General features: G+C 36.6%; 1 protein-coding gene across 8 annotated transcripts in view; it reads left to right on the top strand.

The window, feature by feature from the left end:
* DNM3 (dynamin 3) overlaps positions 1-25,712 on the top strand; it is a 576,796-nt gene that overhangs the window by 460,012 nt on the left and 91,072 nt on the right. For all 8 annotated transcript variants that reach the window (XM_060091253.1, XM_060091252.1, XM_060091255.1 and 5 more), the window contains one exon: positions 15,069-15,180. In XM_060091253.1, coding sequence (XP_059947236.1) covers positions 15,069-15,180 — 112 coding nt within the window. The remainder of the gene's footprint in view (positions 1-15,068; positions 15,181-25,712) is intronic.

Below are 25,712 nucleotides of genomic sequence, written 5' to 3'. Positions count from 1 at the left end.
TCTTGTCTTTTTGATAATAGTCATTCTAACAAGTGTGAGGTGATATCTCATTATGGTTTTGATGTGCATTTCTCTGATGATTAGTGATATTGAGCACTTTTTCATGTACCTGTTGGCCATCTGCATGGCCATGTTTATTCTGCCCATTTTTAAAATCAGATTTTTTGTTGTTGAGTTATGTGCATTCTTTTTATGTTTGGATATTAACCCTTTACCAGATATATGATTTGCAAATATATTCTCCTTTCATTTTGTTGATGGTTTGCCTTTTAATTTTGTTGATGGTTGCCTTTTAATTTTGTTGATGGTTTCCTTTGCTGTGCAAAATCTTTTTAGTTTGATGTAGTTTTGTTGCCTTTGTATTTGGTGTCAAATCTAAAAAATCATCACCAAGACCCATGTTAAGGAGATCACTGCTTATGTTTTCTTCTAGGAGTTTTATGGTTTCAGGTTTAAATTGAAGTCATTAATCGATTTTATATTTGTTTTTGTGTATGGTGTAAGATAGTGGTCCAGATTTATTCTTTTGCATATGACTGTCTAGTTTCCTCAACACCATTTATTGAAGAGACTGTCCTTTCCCCAATGTATATTCTTGGCTCCTTTGTTGGAAATTAATTGACTATGTATATATGAGTTTATTTCTGGGCTCTCTATTCTGTTCTGTTGATCTATGTGACTGTTTTTATGTCAATACTATACTGTTTTTGTTTATTATAGCTTTGTACTATAGTCTGAAATCAGGGAGTGTGATGCCTCCAGCTTTGTTCTTCTTTCTCAAGATTGCTTTGACTATTCAAGGTCATACTTTTAAACATTTTATGACACTCAATTTCCTAACATATTTTATAGGAGTTCTACATCTTTATTCATAGGTGAGATTGGTTTATAGAGAAATATCCCAAAGTTTGGTCCTTAAAGTACACACTAGCCCTGTGAGAAGTTCAAGGAAAAAAGAATCTAGGGTCAAATAAATGGGGAATTCTGCTTAGCATGTTCTTTTCTTGGAGATTTACAGTGTGTATTGGCCTATTAATGTTTCTGAGATGCCCTGCATAAAAGAATCTTTCCCTTAAAATTTGGAAAGAAAGACCTATAAATTATCTGAGATCAGAACTATTTTGAAGAAAAATTTTGTTTTCCAGTTTATCCTGTGGATATTGGTCTGTTGGGATTTTATGATTCTTTTTTCATAATTTCCTAGAAATTTTATCCATCATTGATACTTATAAATTTGCTATCATAAAAGTATACTTAACATCTCTTAAAATAATTTAATCTTCTCCCTGTTAAATCATGTCTCATTTCTGATTTTTATTATTTTTCTCATCTTTTATTTACTAGATATTACAGAGCTGTTTCATTATTTGATTCATCAAAGAACAGAATCTTAAATTTATCAATGATAATTCAGTTTTCCATAATTAGTTCCTAATTTATTATATCTTGTATTTTGCTCTGCTAAGTTTTATCATTTTCCAACTTGTTAAATGCTGACAATGCATTTTTGCTTCTTTTTTTTAAAATAATAAGATGTACATGACTGTGATTTTGCCTCTGAATAGAATTTTGGCTGCATGTCCTGAGTTTCAATCTGGTGCGTGGTATTATTTTGTCTATTTAGCAAATAGTGTGTAATTACACCTTTAAGTTGCTATTTGACACAAAATTTGGTGAGGGTGGGGGGCTACTTTAAGTGGCTTTATGGTTCTTTTCTGTTTAACTTTTATCATAATTTCTAGTTTTATTGCACTGCTTCTTATTATTACAAGTAGATGAAATCAGGAATATTCTCTTTAAGATATAAGAATAATTCATAGTCCTAGCTTATTAAATTCATATTGTTGAAATCACAGGTTTGGTTCTCAATTTATAATAATGTAACATCTTGGTATCATTGATTCATTGTCAATAAGTCTTTGAAGAATTTTGGATGCTGAGAAAAGACTGAAAGAGTAGTTAGTTAGCCGACAAATATTATTGAGCACCCAGCATATAATGTAAATGCTAGAAATACATTAATCAACATTTAGCACTCCATCACTGAACTTATGTTGCAGTTGGAAGAACATAAATGAAAAACGAGGTTGGAAAGGTAGATCATTCATGGCAAGAAGTTTGAATTTTTTTCCTGCTCGTGGTGGGAAGTCACTGGAGGATTTTAAGCAGGGTGGTGATATAATATATGATCACTGTGGCTTCTTTGTGGAGAGTGGATCAAGAGAGGTGTCAAGGAGGTGTTAGGAAACTGTAACAATCAACCAGATGAGAGAAGATGGTGGCTTGGATATGGGAGTCTGTAGTTCAGTGTAGAGGTCTGGAGTTATCTGCATTTAAATGGTATTTAAGGCCACCAGACAGAGATCACCTCAGAGAAAGCACAGACCATGGAAGGAGCTTGGGGCACTCCCAAATTTAAAAGTCTAACAAAGGAAGAGGAGACAGCAAAAGAGATTAAGAAGCTGCAGTCAGTAGGGTAGAAGTGTGGAAAGCAGGAGAGTGTGATATTGCAAAAGTCTTGGGAAGACAGTGATTAAAGAGAGGGAGTGGTCAACAATGTCAAATGCTGCAGTGAAGGCAAGTCACATGAAGGTTAGGAATTGAGCATTTTCTGTGGCAACATGTAGATCACATAAACTTGATAAGACCAGTAACTATAGAGTAGCAGGATCACAAATCTCACTGGGTTGGATTGACGAAAGAATGAGAGGAGAGAGAATGGAGAAAATGATTCAAGATAACTCAAGGAATTTCACTGTAGAAGCAAATAGAAATGAGGCAGTTCTTAGGGGGTGAAAGTGAAAGTGTGTGTGTGTGTGTGGTGTGTGTGTGTGTGTTTTAAGATGGTTGCTTTTGAGGCATGCTAGTATGCCATATGAATGATCCAATAGTAGAAAGGAAGAAATTGTTGACATGGAAGAGAAAAGAAATAATTGCAGGAAGTTCAGGAAGACATTAGAAGAGATGGGACCTAGCGTATAAGTTGAGGGTTTGGTCTTCCATGGTACAAGAGGAAGGCGAACCTGTGGTTGCTAATGCAGGTAGTCTGGTGGATTTGATGGAAAGAAGATAGATCATTCTCATCAGATTGTATTTGTTTTTCCTGTGTAGTATGAAGCAGAATTATCTGTTAAGTGTGAGTGGCAGATGGTGTATTAGAGATTTGAGGGAAAAAAAGGTATGAAGTAATCCTCTAGTACAGTGAGAAAGCATATTGACTGAAGATTTATAGTAGGGAAGTCTGGAAAAGTTAGGTGCCCATTTGATATTTGAAGTGAGTTTAGTCATCACAATTGTATAGTTTTTCTCTTGGATTCTTTAGCAACTTGGATATCCGAGCTGAGTAAGAAAGTAATTCAGTTGGAGTTTTATTAGGTAAATAAAATGGTGAAGGAAAAGACAGGAAAGGGATGCAAAAGTTTGCAAGGTTGTAGTTATAGTGCTAAACTGAGTGTGCACAGAAGTGAAGACATAGCAGGGTGATGATGAGTGGATATGTGGTAGGATCAGTGGATGAGTAAAAAAAAAAAAGTCCACAGAGGAGGCTGTTGTCCAGGTTTTCAAAAGGGAAAACAAAATGGAAATTTGATTGATGAGTTTATCATCACTGCCCTGCTATATACATCTATAATTAATTATGAAATTGATATTTATAATTATTTAGAAAGGATATCAGTGATCAATAGGAACTTTCTTTGAATATTGAAAAACAAGTTGAACCAAACTGACTCCAAATTTTTAATAGAATGGAGTAGATATAATATACTTAGACCTTGATATAGTCTTTTGAAATATGCGTGAGGGGAAATAGAGAGACATAAGTTGATAGTCCATTTATGATGGTCTTATGATTAAATCTTAAAGTCTTATTGTTGATAGCCAATGGGTACAAGTTAATGGAACATGTAACTCTGGTATGGGATCCTTTGAAGTCTGTTTTAGGTCTATAATATGATTACCAACGACTCTGATAATGATATGGGAATGTTATGTAATAAATATGCAGATAATGCAAAACAGGAAGAATTGTGAATATATTGTTTGCCAGAATTTGGATTCGGAACATCTGAGCAAACTGTTAAATGGGCCCAAACTAACCAGATGAAATGTAATAATGCTAAGTATAAATTTTACTCATGTTTTAAAAACTCTATATGCATTCAGTCCAGGAGAGGTCTGGTTTTATAGGACGTCAAATGTAAGGGACCTAAATGCAGTGAAAGTAATGCATAATAATAATTTTTGTACTTTATATATTTTACTTGTACATTTAGCCAATGCTGGGCATGGTGTGAAATAAGTTCTTCACGCATATAACCTTATTATTATTTTTTAAAGATGAATATATGATCCAATTTTTAAAATTTTAATTAATTAATTAATTAATTAATTTTTGGCTGTGTTGGGTCTTCATTTCTGTGCGTGGGCTTTCTCTAGTTGCGGCGAGCGGGGGCCACTCTTCATCGCGGTGCACGGGCCTCTCACTGTCGTGGCCTCTCTTGTTGCGGAGCACAAGCTCCAGACGCGCAGGCTCAGTAGTTGTGGCTCACGAGCCTAGTTGCTCTGCGGCATGTGGGATCTTGCCAGACCAGGGCTCGAACCCGTGTCTCCTGCATTGGCAGGCAGATTCTCAACCACTGCGCCACCAGGGAAGCCCCATAACCGTATTTTATTATCATAGTAAGCCTGAGATAGATAATGCTATTATCCCCATTTTATAGGTGGGTAAACTGAAATTCAAAGAGGTTGCCTTCTCCAACGTCATATAAGATAATAAATGATAATAATAGCCAGGATTTCAATAGGTGTTTATGGTCTTTACTATATTCTACTGTGTTTTACTTAAACTTACATTAGTAAAAGTTTTCTGTCCAGAAAGCAGGCAAAAATTCTGCCAGACTTCTTCCTTACATATGAATAATATCGCATCTGGAGATTTGTGATCAGTTGCTGGCATCTCATTTTCAGAAAATCCATTTAAAATAGAGCAAATTCACAAGAATGCAAGAAGGATGCAGTGTTATCTAGAAACCTCTTCATATGAGAAACATTTGGAAAAGTTGGCAGAAGTGTTGGCTTGGGGACTAGAAGACTTGTGGGACACGTAATATCTGGTCTCAGATGTTTGAAGAACTGTCATAGGCAAAGAAATTAAACTTCACATTTTTAACACCCAAAGACATTCTTATGATGTGAATGAAAGTTATGTATATAATCAAAACATGGGCTCATCACGTGGTCATGTTCTCTACAGTGTAACACTTAAAAGCCTTTTACTTATGGGATAAAATTTCTTATGGTCATTTTTAATATTGAGATGAATTTTATTTTTTCAAACTGCAAAACATATAGTTCAGCTTGATTTCATAGTGAAATCATTCAGAAGCCCATATCTGTGTGATTGCAGCTGAAATAGACTAAACAACAACAAAAAATGCAGGCAGTACAAATTGCTGTGGGTTATCTATATAGCTACAGCATGAGGTGAGAACCTGGAAGCTGCATCCACAGAATTTATGAGACTTCCAGTAAATCAGCTCAGTTTAGTGTTTTAGACCTGTATCCAACTCTCCTTGGATGTCTAGACACAGCCTAAGACGAGGCTTCAAAAATGGGTAAAAATGAAGCAGCCAAAGCCACCAGAAGCCTTTGACCCTCTTCTAATGTTTCAACCAGATAATTATTTTCCCTCTCAAGAATTTGGCTATCCTTTGAGGGAAAAAAATCAAGATTTTCCATTTGAAGAGCCCCTGAAAGAAAATACTCTGGAGAAAGGTCAGTAAGAGTGGGCCAAAGCTGAATTCTTCAGATCTGCTTAGAGAGTGTGGAAAGTCTGTACCCTCTACTTTTCATGCTTTCCAGCTGGCCAAGAGCTCCCATGGCATTTGTCCAGCTTTGCCTTCCCCATACCTTTACATCTTCAAGGAACTCATACTGTGCAGTGGAAATGCCTCAGATGGAAACCTAAGTGGTAGTTAAAAGCTATTGTAGAGAGGTAATTAGAAAACTAAAAACTGATGAATTTTGATTCCATCAAGATAATCCATTACCCTTTCTGCTCTGTAGCAAAGATATGACCTTTCAAATTTTCCAACAATAAACTGTCATACTAGGAAAATATAGTTCCTTTAAATATGTCCCACTTTAATTAAAAATACTCATTCTGGGCCTCCCTGGTGGCGCAAGTGGTTGAGAGTCCGCCTGCCGATGCAGGGGATACGGGTTCGTGCCCCGGTCTGGGAGGATCTCATATGCCGCAGAGCGGCTGGGCCCGTGAGCCATGGCCGCTGAGCCTGCGCGTCCGGAGCCTGCGCGTCCGGAGCCTGTGCTCCGCAACGGGGGAGGCCACAACAGTGAGAGGCCCGCATACCGCAAAAAAAAAAAAAAAAATACTCATTCTACTTATTATGGTTTGTCTCTTCAAACTTTTTAAATCTTAGGTTTTCTGTAGAAAGTTAAGGGTCCAGTCAAAAATGAAAAAGTTGGTTTTAAAAATAAGCACAGTCCAACTTCATTCCATAGTTCATTTATTCATTGATTTCTTTGTTTGTTCATTCAACTAATATTTGTTTTACAGAGTCTATATGCCAAGGAACGTGGTAGGCCCAGGTTGTGCCGTTAATTAGCTATGTGATTTGGGGAAAGTCACCTAATCTCTCTGAATCTCAGCTTCCTCAACTGTAAAACCACTCTATAACCAACTTTGCAGGGTTGCTATGAAGGTTAAATAAGAAGACCTCTTATAAAGATGGTGAAAAATTAGAAGCTTCTCTTTTGCCCTTCTCCATCCATTGCTATATCCAGAAACTCATATACAACAGAGATGGAAAGTCTCAAAAGCACTGGAAAGTGGAAATGTCAGTCAACTATTTGCAAGACTCACACAGAGTGAACTAGATTGAAATCCTTTGAGTGACCATTGCATGCATTACCCTGAATAAGAAAAACTGGGCTAAACAGTAAAAAACAATAAGAAATTTCTTCACTTACTCACTGAATCAATGTGAGAAATGTGGAGACTGCCCCAACCAGAAATTTAGATAGCTAACTCTAGTTTGAGTCAGCTCAAAAAATGAATCCAAGTAAGAATTTACAAATTGAGAAGTCCAGGTAGAAAATGCCTGATGATAAATCTTTATTAAAGTTAAACATGTAGCGTTCCATCTAAATAATTGCTTAAGTGTAACAAAATTGAATACAAAAGTAAAAAAAGAAAAAAAGGAGCCTCAAAGAAATGTGAAAACAATAATTCAGAAATAATATTCTAAGTTAATATTTCTAGACAGATTTGCAAATGTCATGAGGTAATGTGGAAAGTAAAAGCTTCTAAATCCCCCAAGAAGCCAAAAATTATTATTTTATTCTTAAAGTTTATATACAGGAATTTTATATACAGGAATTTTATATACAAAAATGAATTCAAGAATAATTTGGAAAACTTTAAGATGGTCATTTACCTGTAGAACTGAAAACCACTAAAATAATATAGAAACCAAAAAGGCGAGAAATAAACATGATTAAAACTTTCCTAATTGTAGGAGGTGATTTTCAAACTGGGATGAAAAATAAAAGCCTACTTTACAGTTAGCATTTATAACAGATATTTCTTTTTAAAAACTAAAACAAATGGATAAAAGCAAAAAAGTAAAAGAGACAAAGATATGTCAGGCAAAAGCAAATAAAAATGAGAAATTATTACAATAATATACAAAAAGTATGTAATGAAATCAGAACAAAGAACATCATTTCCATAAATATATAAAAATGCTCATCCTCCTTTGCAGAAATATTAAAGCTTTGATGGAGAATCACTTTTTAAAAATTTATTTATTTTACTCATTAATTTTTGGCTGCACTGGGTCTTCGTTGCTGCACGCGGGCTTTCTCTAGTTGTGGTGAGCGGGGGCTACTCGTCATTGCGGTGAGCAGGCTTCTCATTGCGATGGCTTCCCTTGTTGCGGAGCATGGGCTCTAGGTGCGTGGACTTCAGTAGTTGCAGCACATGGGCTCAGTAGGTGTGGCTCATGGGCTCTAGAGCACAGGCTTAGTAGCTGTGGCGCACGGGCTTAGTTGCTTCTTGGCATGTGGGATCTTCCCGGACCAGGAATCGAACCTGTGTCCCCTGCATTGGCAGGCAGACTCTTAACCACTGCCCCGCCAGGGAAGCCCTGAGAATCATTTAAATTATAAAATTTTCAAAGGTGTTTTAGAGATGATACTCAATATTTTTAAGGGTGTGATGGTACTCATTATTCAATAAGTATTTATTGAATACCTACTAGTGCTAGTCACTTAGTAAGACCTAGCAGTGTAGTGTAATCAAATCAACACATACAAATATGCCTTCCCATTTATGAAGATCTTATAATTTTCTTAATTTAAAAAAATTTATTTTTATGTATTTTATAGCCTTTCTCCTAGTGTGAATGGAGTATTTTTTCCATTTCAGTTATTGGGTGTATTGAGGAAAGTCATTGATTTGTATTTTTTTAACATCTTTATTGGAGTATAATTGCTTTACAATGGTGTGTTAGTTTCTGCTGTATAACAAAGTGAATCAGCTATACATATACCTACATCCCCATATCTTCTCCGTCTTGCGTCTGCCTCCCACCCTCCCTATCCTACCCTTCTAGGTGGACACAAAGCACAGAGCTGATCTCCCTGTGCTATGTGGCTGCTTCACACTAGCTAGCTATTTCACATTTGGTAGTGTATATATGTCCATGCCACTCTCTCACTTTGTCCCAGCTTACACTTCCCCCTCCCTGTGTCCTCAAGTCCATTCTCTACATCTGTGTCTTTATTCCTGTCCTGCCCCTAGGTTCTTCAGAACCTTTTTTTTTTTTTTTAGATTCCATATATATGTGTTAGCATACGGTATTTGTTTTACTCTTTCTGACTTACTTCACTCTGTATGACAGTCTCTAGGTCCATCCACCTCACTACAAATAACTCAGTTTCGTTTCTTTTTTTTTTTTTTTTTTGTGGTATGTGGGCCTCTCACTGTTGTGGCCTCTCCCATTGTGGAGCACAGGCTCCGGACGCACAGGCCCAGCGGCCATGGCTCACGGGCACAGCCGCTCCGCGTCATGTGGGATCCTCCCAGACCGGGCACGAACCCCTTTCCCCTGCATTGGCAGGCGGACTCTCAACCACTGCGCCACCAGGGAAGCCCAGTTTCGTTTCTTTTTATGGCTAATATTCCATTGTATATATGTGCCACATCTTCTTTATCCATTCATCTGTTGAAGGACACTTAGGTTGCTTCCATGTCCTGGCTATTGTAAATAGAGCTGCAGTGAACATTGTGGTACACGACTCTTTTTGAATTATGGTTTTCTCAGGGTATGTGCCCAGTAGTGGGATTGCTGAGTCGTATAGTAATTCTCTTTTTAGTTTTAGGGAACCTCCATACTGTTCTCCATAGTGGCTGTATCAATTTACATTCCCACCAGCACTGCAAGAGGGTTCCCTTTTCTCCAGACCCTCTCCAGCATTTATTGTTTGTAGATTTTTTGATGATGGCCATTCTGACCTCTGAAGCCCTTCGAGCTTCAGCTCCCAGCCCCACGCCCGTCCCAGCGGGTGAGCAGACAAGCCTCTCGGGCTGGTGAGTGCTGGTCGGCACCACTCCTCTGTGCTGGAATCTCTCCGCTTTGTCCCCCGCACCCCTGTTGCTGCGCTCTCCTCCGCGGCTCCAAAGCTCCCCACTCTGCCACCCGCAGTCTCCGCCCGCGAAGGGGCTTCCTAGTGTGTGGACACCTTTCCTCCTTCACAGCTCCCTCCCTGTGGTGCAGGTCCTGTCCCTATTCTTTTGTCTCTGTTTTTTCTTTTTCTTTTGTCCTACCCAGGTACGTGGGGAGTTTCTTGCCTTTTGGGAAGTCTGAGGTCTTCTGCCAGCGTTCAGTAGGTGTTCTGTAGGAGTTGTTCCACATGTTCATGTATTTCTGATGTATTTGTGGGGAGGAAGGTGCTCTCCACGGCTTACTCCTCCGCCATTTTGAAGGTCCCTCCATGATTTTTGTATATTTGTCTTGCAGTCAGTGTTAGTCTTTTAAGTAAGTACCTTAATACTAGCAGTGTCTTGTAAAAGCAACTTGGGTTTTCCAATTCTTTCTGAGTTAATTTTGTTGATTTATATTTTTTAGGATATTATTAATTACCTCTAGGTTCTTAGTTTTGACATAAGATTGCATAAAGTATTTGATTGTAATTTTCTCAATCTCCTATATATTTGTGGGTATGTATTCTATCCTTTCTCATTTGTGATCTTGCATACTTTTGTTTTCTCCCCTAATTAGGATTATAAATTTATTATCTATTACTAAAGGGAAAATACTCATGGATGTCTTTATCCTTTATGTTATCTTAATATTTCCTATTTCATTAGTTTTGGCTTTAATCTATGTTAACTTCCTTTCTTGGCTTATTTTGTTTTTTTATCCTAATTTAATACTTTCTATAGATGAATATTAACTTTTTTTATTTTTTCTCTAAATGATGAACATATTTAAAGCCATAAGTTTTCCTACAGCCTTTGCTGTGCTCCACCGTTTGGATATGATGTGTTTATATATATTATTTTGCTTTCTAAATAATTTACAATTTTGTTTTGGTTTCTTCTGTAATACAAGGATTATCGAGGAGTGTGCTTGCTTTTTATTTTCTTTTTGAGTCTTTTTTTTAGAAATTCATTTTTTCTTTTTCTTTTTTTTTTGTTTTGTGACCAAAGAATGGGATTCATAAAATCTCTCTTTTTTAAAATTTCTTAAAGCTGATATTATGTATGTGTGCAGATCCAAGTATATAACAGATTTTTGTAAATGGTTTGTTGATGATGAAAACATCTTTATCTTCTATTTAAGCGATAAGGGAATCTATTAAATTTACTTTATCTGTTGTACTATTTATTTCTCGTATGTGCTTACTTATTTTTTGTCCACTATATCTAATTTGGAAAATGCCATATTAAAAACTTTCCATATTTATATTTTAATTAATTATATGCAATAGTTATGTCAAGTTTATCCTACATTTTAAAGTAACATTTGCTTCATTTACTTGTCTATTATATTATTTGGTGCAAACAGGTTTATAAGTATTTTCCAGTCTTCATAAATTGTACTTTGTATCATTATATAATATTTCTATTTGTTCTATTTAGTGCTTTTAAATTGTTTATCCTGTTCAGTACTTTTAAATTCTATCTTGTCTATATTAATATTGCCATTCATGCATTTTTATTTCTTTGTTTTGTGTTCATCTGATATATCTTTACCTGTTCCTTTATTTTTGCAAATAACATATAACTGGGTTTTATTTTTATAACCTAAATTAACTGTTTAGCTGAGAGAATTCAGTTCACTTTTATTAATTTAATAATTAATATACTTGATTTTATTCCTATTGTTAAAATTTCCTATTTTATTTTGTTGTTTCTTTTCTTAATTTTTTGTTGATTTGATCAAGAGGCTATTAATTTTCTTTAATTTTTCTTTTTTAATTTGGGAGTTCTGTACTTTTTATTTTATTAATATTTACACTCATCAGTACATAACCCTATTATTCCATGAGGCAAATTATCAAATATTTCTCTCCCAAGACGCTTTCTTCTCCTACTTCTCTCCTCGCCCACTTCTTCCAACAATATGAGAACTCTGGGATCCCTTTGCTTCCCTACTCTTCACTCCTGTACCCATCAGAGGAGAACTTGTGAGCATCTTTTTTTCCTTCCACCCTCCCCTGAGTTTTAGACTATTTGAATTTCTGTTGCAATGTGTCTCTTCTTCTTTAAGACTTCTTATTTAGTCCTTATATTGCAATTCTTAGATGATCTATCATTATTTATTTTGATTTGACTCTATGGATACGACAAATTTTGTTGCTCACCACTGTTTTCTCTTCTCTTAGTTTTTCTTCACCCTTGAACACTCTCTGCAGGTTCATTCAGTGTTGTTGTAATCCTAATACTGCCTTAGCATCTCCCTCAGATTGGGTATATGGTGATAACCTGGCTGGATGTGGGACTCTGAGTCTGAAATCCTCTTAAGAATCCATGAATACTATTTCATTGCCTTCTACCTTTTTGAATGTTCAGTCCAGGGCCAGTCTAATTCTTTTTCCTTTGTAAGCAACTTTCTCTTTCTTTACAGAAGACTTTTCTTTATCTCAGAGCTCAAGATTTATACTAGCGTGTGTGTATGTGTTAATTTTTCTCATCAATTCTACCTGAAACAGCACTTTCAATGTAAAGATTTGGATCTTTATGAAAATCAGGATACGTTTCTTTTTTTTTTTGCGGCACGCGGTCCTCTCCCTGTTGTGGCCTCTCCCGTTGTGGAGCACAGGCTCCGGACGTGCAGGCTCAGCAGCCATGGCTTACGGGCCCAGCCACTCCGTGGTATGTGGGATCTTCCCGGACCGGGGCACGAACCCGTGTCCCCTGGATCGGCAGGTGGACTCTCAACCACTGCGCCACCAGGGAAGCTCACGTTTCTTTTTTAAAAAATAGTTTCTGGGCCTCCCTGGTGGCGCAAGTGGTTGAGAGTCCGCCTGCCGATGCAGGGGATACGGGTTCGTGCCCTGGTCTGGGAGGATCCCATATGCCGCGGAGCGGCTGGGCCCGTGAGCCATGGCCGCTGAGCCTGCGCGTCCGGAGCCTGCGCGTCCGGAGCCTGTGCTCCGCAACGGGGGAGGCCACAACAGTGAGAGGCCCGCATACCGCAAAAAAAAAAAAAAGTTTCTTTTTTATAATTATTTTTCTCCTCCCATCTTCCTTTTCTTTTTCTGGAACTCCTATTATTTACAGGTTAGATGTTCTGGGTCTTTCCTCCACACTTCTCTCTTTATATTTTTCTAATTCTCCTACTGGATCTTAACATCTACTAATTCTAATCTCAAGATTGATCATCCTTTCCTTCAACTTATCTACTCAATATATTAACTTAAAAATCTTATTTTTCTTAGTTCTATAAGTCTTTTCTAATGCCCTTTTGTACCTCTTCAAATACTCATTATTCTTTTGCTACCCCCAACCTTTCTCTTTTGTTGATAGACTGCTCTGATTGCCTTCTTTATTCTTTGTCTCTCTGGCTGTTAGACCTCTTTGGGTGTCCTTTTATTTTCCTGTGTTCATTGTGGCACACGTGCAACTGCTGGGTACTTTAAGTGGACTGGTCCCATGAGTGTGGGAAGGCACAGGAGTTAACTGTGTGATGAGGGAAGGACAGATAGCTGCAGACAGAGAGAGCAGTATATTCAAAGACTTCGGGAGTAAGCATGGCATATATGAAGAAATAAAAGGCCAGTGTGGCTTAAAAATCAAGGGAGAACAGAGTATGAAAAGAAGCTAGAGAGTAAGGTAATGTTGGGCCAGACTGTGCAGGGCTTTGTAGGCCATCATAGTGAGGGTGGTCTTTTCCTAAAAACATGTAGTATTGCAGTGTTTTATACCAGGGGTTTTAACTGGTATAACCAGATATGTTTATGTGAATATCTGATTCACATTTTCAGAAGATAATAAGGATTCCGTGTAGAGAGCAAATTTAAAGTGGTCGTGTGATGCTGCAAGACTAAAGAGATGTTGTAATAATCCAAAAGAGAGATGATAATAACATGATGGTCAATATACAGGAAGTACACTTTTAAGTGGTAAAATGTAAGGAGGTATATGAGAGTGTGGAAGATGTCTAAGGTACCTCCACAGTATCATCATTACACTGATGCTGCATGAAATGGGAACATCAAGTTTGAAATCACCAATTCAGTCATCCATGTCACAGTGCCTTTGAGATACTCAAGTGGAGAAGTCAATAAGCAGTATGAGTCGGGCAGGTCTGGACAGGGGATGTAAATATGTAAGCCATCTGAGTTAGGTGTAAATTGAAACTCTTAGCCATGAATGAGAACACCTTGGAAAAGATAAAGAAGAGAAAAAGATTGTTAATCTTGTACACTGCTAGTATCTTTCTAAATTGGTTTATCTTTTCTGGAAAGATGATTGGAATGTGTATCATTGTCTTCAAAAATGATTATAACTTTGATTCTGTAACTCTATCTGTAAGAATCTATCCTCAGAAAATAATAGTAGTAAATTAAAGTAGAAAGACAAAGGCTTATGGATAAAAATATTTATTTGAGCATTATTTATGATTGCAAATAAAGTAAATTACTTATCTAATATTAGGAGGAGGTCAAGTAAATAATCATACATTTATATTAATGAATATTATAACATTATAATTTGATGTTTATGCAGATGTAATAGCATAAGTATATGACCATGATACAATAGTAAGTGAAAAGGACACAAACTTGTTAGAGAGAGAGAGAGTGAGAAAGAGAGGGAAACTCAACTGTGGAAAAATGCATAGAACAAAAGAATATAAAGAAATAGGTTTACCTGTAAATAGTAGAAAATGGTTGATTGTATCCATTTTTATACCTTTATCTAGTTTCTAAATTATTCTAAATGGGTATTATTACATCTTGTGTGTTATTTTATTATTAAGAAAGGAAATATAAAATTATAGTATTGTCCAGTTGTCAATATGCACTTCACAGGCACTTTACTCTGTTAAATATTAGTTAATGTTCTTTCCTTTTCACAATATTGATGAGCATTTGTGATTTGAATCCAGCATAATATTTTAGTTTTTTGAGATTATTGCCATAATTTTAAAGTTTTATGAGCCATTTAGATTTGTAAATTAGTTTCAAAAATTGATCTGATTACTAGACAATAGCAAATCCATTCCCCCCAGAACAACTCCCTGTCAGTTGGCACTCAGTGTGTCATACTGAGAACATTTGTTATTTCCTTCCCTTCTTATTGCTCAGCAGTACAGATAACTCTAAATTCTTTAATGTGAGGGTTTTTAAATTGTATAATACATACATATAGGAATTTGCTAATTATTTTAAATGCAATAGATTGTTTTTGTTTTTCTTCAGTGACTGTCAGAGAACTCTTCATTTGGACTGTCATTTGTATCATCATCTGCAGGGATATAATATCATTTTGAATTTGGTTCAAAACTAAAAGCATGATTTTTTTTTGACTCCAGGAATGTATACAAAGACTATCGCTTTCTCGAGCTGGCATGTGATTCACAGGAGGATGTAGACAGCTGGAAGGCATCTCTACTAAGAGCTGGGGTTTATCCAGATAAATCTTTAGTAAGTTGGATATATCTCTTATTTTAAAATTATTAACCATGTTTAAGAAAGCATAATTCTACATACTATATGCTGGAGAAGCTAGTTCTTATTTGACTTAATTAATTTGCCATAGTTTTAACTGCTACTTTGCTTATATATTTTTTTATCCATTAGATTTCTATTATAAGAAGTTTATCAGTATATTTTTAAAGAAAATGCCCAACTTTGCCATAAAACATAATATATGTAATCTCAAAGCAAGAGAGTTTCTTTGTTTAAATTTAAAATTTTATTTTCCTTTATATGCTGTTCTACAGTATACTATTCTATAGTATTCATATAAGCAGTTTATAACATTCTTCATATAGTCATAGTATATACATCATCAATCATAACACTATTTAGTATTCTTTAAAATGTACTTATTTTTATAAAAATTTACCTCCTTTCATTATGTCTGTAGTACATATATCCAAAATTAAACTCTGGTTAATGTCATTGTGAGTATAAAAGAACAAAAAAAATTACATTGCTATATTAATAAAGATAAGTTATTCCCACTTATCTTTATTAATATACTTCAAGGGTCTTAGAGACACTTCTCTCATTCAAGTTAATAAGCAGACCTTCTATTTGTGTTCTTTGGAAAATGTAATATTACACAGACTAGTCTGGATTTAAACTTCAGAATTCCCACCCAACATATGTACACACACCATTAAACAGACTCTGCAGATGAGTGGCTCTCACTGCTTACTTGCTACCCCCGAGACATTGTACTATCCAGGTTCCCCCCAGAAGTTAAGCAATGAGACTGGGCTTTAAGGATTTACTCCAGCTTGACCTTTGTGGTGCTTAGATTGGCTGTAGATTAGTTTATAGGACTGACCATGTATAAGTTGGGTTATTTCTAGGCCCCAAATAGGGATGGAGTCTTCTCAAGGGAAGGTCTGAGATATGAGCACATTGTGGGACAATTGAAGCATCTCGGGGTGGATTTCAGACCTGACCATATCCCTGAGGTTACACTGGAATTTAACAAAGTTCCAAAGTTCCAGGGGTAAAGGATAGAGGATTTGTGCCAAAACATTCTCCTTGTTGCTGTTATTTTAGTTCTCACGTAGACCTCTTAACCCTATCTCAACCTCCACTTGTCTGGTTAACACCTAAAACAGTGAACCCCCATGACACACCCTGTGCCTTCCAAATGAGGTGAAACCAGACTCTTTCCAGGTTATATGCAGTACAGAGGTATCTTCTGTACCACTTCTATTTTTGTTGTTAATTCTAATCATTACTTATTACTCTTTCCTATCCATTTATGGTCGTGTGTTTAATTTCTATATTAAACATTTTATATTTAAAATGCACATATATGTAATGTTTTATTCATTCATTCCACAAAAGCCTGTTGAGCACGTGGTTTTTGCCAGCTACCTTTCCAGGCACTAGTGATGCAGAGGTGAATGGTGAGGTCCTGCCCCACCAAGGAACAGATGTTAAATAATTGAATGGATACAGTATAATTGTAGAGTGTGATTGTTAGGGTGATAAGTTCTATAAAAAATTAAATTAAAGGGACAGATAGAATGAGGGGCAAGTGAGCTTTATTTTAGTAAGGTGATTAGGGAAGACCCCTTTGAAGAGTTGACATTTGAGTAGGCTCCTGAAAGGAGCAGGGAATAAATAATATGAACATCTGATGGAGAGTGTTCATGGCAGAGGGCTAACAAGTACAAAGCCAGCTCAGTGTCTTAGAAGAGCAGCAAAAAAAGTCAGAGTGTCTAGACACAATGAAGGAGAACAAAAGTAGTTGATGATTTCCAAAAGTGGTCAGTAGCCAGATTATGTAGGCCTTGAAGGAGGCAGCCAGCATTTGAGTTTTATTCTGGGTGAGATGGGAAGCCATTGGAGGGTTTCAAGCCAGTTAGTGACATGATAAGATTTATATTTTTAAAAGATTGTTATGGCTGGATTGTTACGAGAACCAGCACAGCCTATGGGTTAAATCACAGTCATTAGCATCAAACTACATAGACTGAAATTCCTGAGGCTCACATACAAGCTGTGAGATCTTGGGAAGGTTTCCTAGCCCTTTTATCTTTCAAGATTCCCACATCTAAAATGGAGATAACGAGAGTCTGCTATAGCGTGGTTGACAGGATTAAATGAGATAATGCAGGGAAAGCACTGGACAGGTTAAACACAAGTAAGCACTCTATTTTTATTTATAATGATGATGATGATAATAATTATTATTTTCATCACAGACTACTTACTTAAGCAAGTAGAAGAGCATTAAAACATTGTGGATATTTATAATACAGCCCAATGAGATTGTAAATACTTTATGATATTTTTTGTCTTCCAAATACATTTGGTTATATAAAATGTCAGTGTGTTTGTGTGTGTGTGTGTGTGTGTGTGTGTGTTCCTTCCAAGGAACTGTAATGTTTGTGAAAATGTTTTCTTACATCATAATTTTGTCAACTAAACTTATTTTAAATGCACTACACAAGTTTGCCATTTTAAAAAAAATTATGTAATGCATCTCTTGTGAGCAAAAAACTGTCTTGGAAAAGCAAAATTACCCATCCCTCTGTGAACTCTTTTTATAAATCTGAATTTTCATGTATCCATAGCTCTACACAAAAGAAGATGCTCAATGAGATATTTGCTATTTATTCTTATTAGGCTGCTCAATTTGAAGCAAATCTAGAGTTGTCCTACACAAACTGTTTTGATTCTTTTCACATCATTTTTATTTGCTTATTAACATACATTTAGTACAGTTGCTTGGAAAATCAAGACAAAGGGGCTTTTTACTACATGCCAAAGACATGACAGGAAATTAAACTTGTCAGTGTGCCATGAGCATCACTTTTCTCAGTTTTCATCATAAACAATATTTGCATTTCTTATGCACCATGTAGTTCTGCAGGTTATATTACACTATTGCTTGACTTTCAGATGTTTAAATGGAAGCTAACTACTGAAAGCAATCTAAGTAGAATGCTTATCTAAACATTGCATTTCGTGAACACTCTTAGGTTTGGGGGAAGCGATACTTTTAGGTAGAGTTATTCCTAATTTAGAAAGATTTGATGAAGAAGTCAGAGTAACCTAATAACAGATGTCTCTTTCTAAGTAAAATTTTAGGACTTCTGGTGTTTTTGTTTTTGTATCAATAAACCATTGAGTCAACAGCAAATCAGTCAATCCCTACCCTAATAATGAAACATTTATGTGTCATACATGGATATGAATCTAGATAAAGTTCTGCTTTCTACATGATACATCTCTATTTTAACTCTACATGAGACATCTCTATTTTAACTGGAAAAAATTCTACATAGGTCATTTTTCTAAATTGTATAAGTTTGGCTTCATTTAGATAAATAGCTATAACCCAAATTTGAATGAATTGACGTTTTGGATAATTTTTTTGTCCAAACTAAGGTTGCATACTTTTTTATAACATGTTTATCCTCATCATATCTTTTTCTATCGTGTCCACGTGGTGGACAGTTTTTATGTCACTCATATCACAGTTTTCTGCTACCTTGTTCCTTCTGTCTCTTAGGTCATTTCTCTTGGAGTTTTCTACAAATTTTTCTTCTTTCTTTCCTTCCCTTCCACCATCTTCTCCCACTTCCTTCCTTCGTTTCATCTATCACTATTATTGTGGACTCTAAAGATTCAAAGATTAAAAAGGAGGCAATTCTTACTTTATAGGAATTCCAAGTCTTGTGGAGAGAGAGAGATACAAATAAATAACCACTCTACGGTGTGATTAAAAAAACTATAGTGGATATCTATATAAAGTACAACAGCCCAACTATATTCCCATGTGCATTTTCTAATTACCTTCATTCCCTTAAACTTTCTGGATCTAATGCTAAATGTAGACTTCTTATCTGAGCATTATATTGTAATAGTATGTGGCCCTAAAATGGAAATGAGGAGTCCTGAATTTTGTTTCCCACTATGCCACTGACTTACTCAGTGAACTTAGACATAACATCTCTGAGCCACAACTCTGGCACTCTACCATCACCTGAGCTTTCTGAGCAGCCAGAATATATTTTAAATATATTTAAATCTGAATTTGGATTAGGCAGAATTTTATTTTTTATTTCTATTTCCTTTGGCCATTAAATTGAAATTATAGTCAGTATAAAATTGTTAAATAAGTGTGTGGGATTTTACACAGTTTCAAAGTAAAGATGCTTCTAATGGAATTAATTAATAGTTTTCTGGTTTTGTTTTTTACTGATGAGATATTCCCTCAAGGATTTGGAGAAAGTTGAAACAGGAGTGGGGACTGAAACCGAGTCCCCCTGAAACTGAGTTCCTCTGCTAAGTTTATAACTGACCTCTCTACCCAAAACTTTATTCCCTTTCTTGCTCTGCACCATTTCCCCCTCAAGGTTAAGGAGCATCAAAAATGTGTGTGTGTGTGTGTGTGTGTGTGTGTGTGTATGTATCAATAGCTAGGCAGGTCATAATTTAAAAACTTTTTAAATATTATTTTATGACACATGTACATAAATTTTTCCTCTAAGTGTGAACACAAATAAGTGCAAATTTAATTAAATATCTAAAGAATGTGGTATAACATATGACTGATTTTTCTGACACAGTTTTGTCAGCTCACAGTATGACTTAATTTATATATAAACATGAAGGATTTCCAAATTCTTTGGAACATTCTGTGTGCATTGAAGTTAAGTAGACTTTAAGTCAAATCCACTCGCGTTGGAATCCCGACCCTTCCGTTTATGTGCAGTGTGGCTCAGGCGGCTTACTTCACTCTCTAGTTGTTTATTCTTTTTTAAACACAAAATAATAATCTCTTCCTCTGAGTGATTTTATGGGACTAAATGAATACTGTTGCACATCTCATCTAGCTCAGTCCCTGCAACTGGATGAAAGCATTCAATGCCATGTAGCCTTTATTATTGTGATTGACTATCATTAATGTGTCCATGAAGGTGTAATTCTCAGTTTAGTAGTTCCCTTTTCTTTGGAAACTATCAGTGAGATCTGGGGAGAATTTCCCCAACTGTTGTCTCAGGATACCAAATTGCTGCCCTGTGGACAGGCTGGCCTCAAAGGCTCGATCAGTTAGTCAGGAGTGAGCCATAGAGGCTGTCAGGGTAAGTGAGAATCCACAAGCCTACCCTTAGCTGCTCGTTGACTGGCTATCCGAAAAAAGCAGCTTGCAAATCTGTGCATGCCCTGAAATAAATTTGGTGCAAATTCAGTTTTGCATATTTGTTGTCATATACCTCAGAACTTTCACAAGGGTTTTTTTAGCTATCTACATAGATGGTCCTCCCCTCTAGTATACGATTTAAGAGATGAAAAATGACAGTAGAAAGTGAAGCACCCTGGAACTTCACTATACCTCTGAATTCAGGACTCTCCCAGGACTCTCCCAGTCATAATTCATGCTTTTAAGGACTGCCTTGGAGGTTGAAACCATCGCATAATTAAATCTTTTGGGGACATCAGAAAGTCCTTTTGGATAGACTCTGCAACTGAACTTTTCTCTGTGGCAAATGACAAATAGGGGAGAAGAGGGATGGACACAGACCCCCATAAATATTTATTAATATGGTGATGACCACTCCCATGCATTTACTCAGCAGTCTTTTGTACAAGACAGAAAATGCCCATGTTAGTCCAGCTGTACATAACTTTATTCTTAGCTTATCCAACAGTGCTTCCCACAGAAATTAGAGCAGCTCCATGACCAATTTTGAAGAGTTTAGTTTTTCTTCAGTGGAGGTACTTTCTAAATATAAATGCTGCCATACAGAGTGGTGGAGGAATTATAGAGAATTTACAGTTCACCAGTCATGACTGTTATGCCTCTCTCAGAATAGACAATTGGGAAATGATTGAAGGAAACAAGAAATCGCAAAGCCACACCACGTCCTCCACTTGTATGTTTCTCATATTTAAGGATTAAGGCCCCCTACTCTGTGACATCACTGTTGCCACTACAAACAGAACCATCTGCCACCGAGCAGGGAAGGCAGTCATTCCCTAATGTGCAAAAATACTTGGTTGAACTCCTGAAACTTATTTGGTAGATCAAAAGCTGCACTGCTGTGGAATGCAATAAACCCCATCTGTTTGAGGTATTTTCAGCAATACTGCACTTCTTTGGAGAACCAAGGTCCCATTATTCTCTAAAAAATATTTCACTCCTGATAAAATTCTCTTTGGGGATCTTTATTGCCTTATTGAACCACTGGCATATTCTTTTACAAAAGACTCTTTTTCCCCCGATTTCATTCATTCTTGTACCGTTATTTATGTTTCACATAAGCCAGTGATGTTAATGGTTATATCACGGCAACTCACAATGTCAAGAAACTTCTCTACACTATTTTACCAGTGTCTTTAAATTTATGCTTTTATTAAATATGATGGCCTCGATGGTCCTTGAATTAGACGTTTCCCCAGTCACCAATTGGCATTGTTTTCCAGAAAATACACTCTACTGTGATGGTTCCCTTACTGCTCTCCAGAAAATTTTTGTATGTATTACTTCCCCGCACACACTTCCTCTCTTAAAACTAAATGCCAGATCTCCAGCTCAACCTGTTACTCCACCCGTGCTCAGGCTTCTCCACAGATGCACACACTTCACTTGCAGCTCTCTTCCACTCTGCATCTCAGCGGAGAGAGAAATTCCTTCTGGGCCCCTTGTGAGAAGAGTTCAGATCTGTTCCCTGCCCATATCCCATCACGTCTCCCTCACAGGATCTGACCTTACGAGGACTCGGGCTGCCCTGGGAGTAATGAATCACCGTTTTATTTTTTTAAGCCATATGTGAGTTAAATTGTTTGATATAAATCATACTCCTGCAGCTCCAGTTTGAAACAGGAGAGCCATTTGCCTGCCGCCTGTGGCTGGCGGCTCTCTGTGTCTCTATCCAGAGTGTCCCTTTTAGAAATGACTACATTTTTGTGACTAACCTTTCCAGACCCATTTTCTTGAATGTGGACCAGTGTTTATTTTGGCTGCATCCCCACTATACAGTTTTCGCTTCCCATGCCAACCCAAGACAAAAGTCATAATTTACAAAGTAAAGGAATGGTACAGATGGAGGTCGTAACTTGGTCTGCTTACCCTGTCTCCCCAGAGCCACCCACTCTTTTCCTCTACTCATTTTTTTTCCCTCACCTTCTTTGAAACCAAGGATGCAGTGTTTGTTTAAAAATGCATTGGCTGATGAAATTTTCCACTGCTTGGCACGTTGGAGGAGGGGCTGTCAGGAAAGGGCAAGCTGACATACTAAATACTTTGCCTTTCATGCTAACAGTTCACTTATTACCAATTCAAACCAATGCTTTTTGGCCAGGTTCCCACACTTCAAGTATTTCAAGTAGAAAGAAAGGGGGAAATCTCTGTCATAATTTTCTACTGTTATAAATGTATGATTTCATTTAATATAAGCAGAATCTCTGACTTGTCCATGAGCTTTGGGCGCTGTATGTGTATGAATGGGATGTCAGTGAATAGCTAAGTTATTTGTTTGGATTTTGCTCTAGCATGAAAAACCTCATGATTTTAAAATAAATTTATGTTTAACATATTTCTTTTTTGTTTCTTTTTCCTTGCGGCTACATGCACAGGGGAACAACAAAGTAAGTTCTTTGTCCTACTGCAGCTCCTCTCTCTCCAGCCCCCGCTCCCCTCCCTCATGTGCCTTGGCGAGAGTGTTTCTGTGCACTTTGAAATGACCAATGTCTGTGACAGTGCACAAATGACAGAGGGTGTGCAAATGTCAGAGAAAACAGAGCTTGGACTACCATCATGGCTATTCATTTTTGACCTTTCGGAAGGGAAATATTATGTTCCTCAGGGCTGGTTATTGGACAGTTCAGAGAGGTTGTTATTATAAGGAAAGAGAGCAACACTGAGAGCAAAGATGATGAAGATTTAATAATGAGGACTCTTCTGCAGAAAGGGGAAGACAGTCTGATGAAACTCAGTGCAGCTGAAGTTTTTGACCAAAAATCAAAGCTCTCATGTTAATGTGTAGTTATAAAAACCCCAAACTGGTGTCTTAAATAGCAGGATGGCTGGCTTTGCTGGTGAAACTGAGCTAGATCAGTACTCTGGCTTTGAAGGTGCCTTAAAATGGATGGAGGAGGGTGGGGTCAACATTTGCCTTGGCTTCTGCACCCTTGATGTATTCCAGCTGGATGGAAACAGGAGGGTGTGGGGAATGGAGGGGGAGACTGAAATGTGTATGATAGGTTTGTGAAACCAGGCAACACATACAAATGGTGGAAATTATTTTAATGTCATTATAATAGGTAAATGAGTAATTTAGTAGTTCATAGGGTGGCTAGATTGTTAAAACTTTAATTCAACTTTTCCAGAAGATTAGAACTACTTCTCACTTATATTAGGTATGTAATAGTAACGTAGTTGGGGAAGATGGTCTTAAGTTTAGCAGGGTGATTTGTTTTTCTTTTTTTTCCTGTGGAGAATTATTAGCGCTTTATCCTACCAGGTGGCCCACTTAAAATAGGCCTTATTGAATACAATAAGAATTGAAAGGATTCTGTTATAAAGGGTCTGCCTGCATATTTAAACCAGCTGGAATTCATCAAAATTGCTATTCATAAGCCATACATATAGAATTCAAAACAAATGTGGGAAATCTTGGAGTTTAATTTGATGGAATGTGCTATTATGGAATAAGGTGATAGAGATGGTTGGTATTGAAAATGTGTCACTTTATAAATTTATATCTTGCTATAATTGCTTATGACCCAAGTAATAATATTTAATAAAGTTAAAAATAATATAAGAAAAGTACAAGATAGACATTTGTGAAGGACCAGAGGGGCAAACTCAGCCCACTAATAGTTTACTTTTTAAAACAGAAGGTAACTTATGAAATCAATTAAAGATTTCTTCTACAAAGTAAAAGCTAATATTTCTAACTAATATACCACTGTTGGAGAAAACATTTGGACAAAATTTTAGTTCTTATACCATATAATGTATTTTGATTCTTGAATAGTAAGTATCTCTGATCCTGGTCACTTAGGTTACACTGAGTCGCTGTCTAGAATTGCATGTGCTGCATCTCTTAATCGTTTAAATAGCCTGAGCTATGTGAGTGCACTAACAGCAAGCCTATACATGCTGAGGATCAGGGAATCAGCTGCTGACATTTTAGGGAGGTGCTAACCCTTAGGCCATTCAAAAAGCATTTATGATTTGCTTCTTTCACTAGTGATTCATTAATGACTTAAAAGCATTTGTAAAATTCCCCAAAGAAAACTCTTCTTCATAATAGGAGTCATCCATTTGTTGTGTCTTGCTTGGCCAAGTTCTTCTGGGTAATAAAATGTTCAGTTTAACAGAATTTACTGATTTTTCAAATAATTATACAATGAGCAATAAAACTCAAACATTCTAAGCTGCTGCTCCCCAAGGCTACCTCTTGGATGTTGCAGAAGGCCTTCCAGGGTCTCCTGGCACCTGGAGCCCCCGTCTGCAGTGTAAACACTTGATACAATGCTGTGGGAGATATTTGGGTGCCAGTTAGAGTGTTGGTTGAAGAGTGCCAAATATGCAAGCACTTAACTGTTTTGATTTTTAATTAAAGAGCAGCTGCTTTGGAGGAGCTGATGTTTATTGCCCCTATGCCTTAATTCTTAGTTGCCTATATTATGAATAAGTAATAGTTTGTGAAAAAATAGAAGGCTAATACTTTAAAAATATGATCATTATACTGACCATGGACTCTGGCACAAAAGAGCCTCTTCAAATCACAAGGAGCACATCTGCATGCTATTTTCCTTTAGCTTAGAATTTCAGTATAAATGGAAAACACTGGAATACAAGCTGTGCTGTCTCCATAGTATAGATCTGGAGTCTTCAAAAGGAGAATATGAGATTCACTTTTCCCTCTCATGCTAGAATGCTTGTCTGAGTTGTCCCCAAGGCAACATACCTGACTTGTTGCCTGCCATATACATGAGCCAGCTATGAAAGGTGACTCATTTCAGACTCACAAAGGCTAATTGTTTATTTAGTGAATGGTATTTCATTATTTATGATAACTAATCAGACACTAAAGAGAATGAAGCCTGCTCAATTAATGTTTCTTTAGATGAGCAGGATGAATGGATTCATCTTCCTACATACATTAAGTATAGTGCACATACACATATATACGTACACACACGTATATTATAAGGTGTATGGAGCAACCCTACTATTCATTTTCTCAATGACAGCTAAATTGATCTGCTTCATCCACCTTTAGATTATGCTTAGAGTGTGGGAGCTAATTCTCTAAACTCCCAGAAAGAAAAAACTTCTACAAGAGACACACAGGTTTATATTATAAATGCATGATGGGGCAAAACACCAAGGGTCACATTCTTCCTTGAACAATTATATGTATTTTATTTGTCCTTAAAAAGCAAATTTTACTTTTGTGAGGAGATCACAGTTGCTCAGGAAAATTTTTCCTTCCAGCCCCATTACTTACTTTTCCTTTGAA

The sequence above is a fragment of the Mesoplodon densirostris genome, chromosome 2 (genome assembly GCF_025265405.1).
Source record: "Mesoplodon densirostris isolate mMesDen1 chromosome 2, mMesDen1 primary haplotype, whole genome shotgun sequence".
NCBI classification, from domain to species: domain Eukaryota; kingdom Metazoa; phylum Chordata; class Mammalia; order Artiodactyla; family Ziphiidae; genus Mesoplodon; species Mesoplodon densirostris.
The sequence above is the reverse complement of the archived record's forward strand: the minus strand, read 5'-3'. Positions and strand labels throughout refer to the sequence as shown.